At 64.6% G+C, this 1,021-nt stretch overlaps 1 protein-coding gene across 1 annotated transcript in view; it reads right to left on the bottom strand.

The window, feature by feature from the left end:
• Positions 1 to 6: 6 nt before the first annotated feature.
• The window catches only part of EMIHUDRAFT_452166 (hypothetical protein), a gene marked incomplete at its 3' end in the record, with an annotated part of 2,449 nt that continues 1,434 nt past the window's right edge, over positions 7 to 1,021 (bottom strand). The window contains exons 4-5 of the mRNA XM_005765047.1: positions 118 to 989; positions 7 to 19 (exon numbers count right to left, since the gene is read on the bottom strand). Coding sequence (XP_005765104.1) covers positions 7 to 19; positions 118 to 989 — 885 coding nt within the window. The remainder of the gene's footprint in view (positions 20 to 117; positions 990 to 1,021) is intronic.

Genomic DNA, 1,021 nt, shown 5'->3' on the forward strand with positions numbered 1-1,021 from the left:
CAGTCGTCAATGCCGGTCTCTGCGCTGGTGTCGACCGCGATCCGCAGGACCGAGATGGGGAAATGGGTTCGACAGATTGAGGGCGCCCAGAGGTGGTAGGTGCGCATGCTAGTGTACTTCGTCGCAACCTCGCGCTGCGGCTTGCCCGAGTATACCTCCACCCACGAGCCGTCCGGACTCTGGGCCAGGATCTTTACGACCTGTCCCATCCCTCGCGGGGAGCCAATCTCGAGCCGGACGACGTAGACGGGCCGTGCGATCGCCACGTCGATGTACTCGGTGAACGGCGGGTAAAAGTCTCGCTGCCGGTGGTCGATGAGGAACTGCGCGCCGAAGGCGACCGACGTATCGGGGTCGCTCAAATTCCCGTCGACCAGCCCCTGCTTGAGCGGGCTCCACACGCCAGCGGCTAGAGGGACAATCTGAGCCCGGGGCACCCCGCTCTTAGAGATCGGCTCGTCAGGAGAGGATAGACCCTCAACCAACTTGCACCCGCCGGGGTAGGCGGAGACGCCCTCGTCAACCTTGACGCTAGGGTCGATGAGGCACCGGCGCAGTACGCCCGCGTCGCGCTTGTACATGGGCACGTAGTCGATGTCGACCATCCCCTTCACCTCGTCCGAGCTTCTCACGTACGCCGCCGCCTTGATGCCGTTCACCTCGTGGTAGGCAAGCACGCCGGGCGGGATCGGGCGCGACGCGTCCGATACCCACTCGCCGCTCGTGGAGCACTCGCCGTAGGTCCCGCAGTCGGGCTTGCCAATGACTGCGAGTGGGTGGTAGTCGACGCTCGGAGGTTTGCCCCAGAAGGAGCTCGAGCTCATGACCGCGGAGATGTACTGCCCAAACACGGAGTCGCCGACGTTGAAGGTCGAGTAGACCTGCGTGATCGGAGGGCCATCCTGCGCCGCGCCGCTAGTCTCGTTGTAGGGGTACAGGTCGCCTAACCTAGGGAGCTGCGTGATCGCGAGCTCGAGTGGCTGGCCGTCCTCGACGTCGTTGGGCGTCAGCCGAATGACCA

Source organism: Emiliania huxleyi, assembly GCF_000372725.1.
Source record: "Emiliania huxleyi CCMP1516 unplaced genomic scaffold EMIHUscaffold_57, whole genome shotgun sequence".
Lineage (NCBI taxonomy): Eukaryota > Haptophyta > Isochrysidales > Noelaerhabdaceae > Emiliania > Emiliania huxleyi.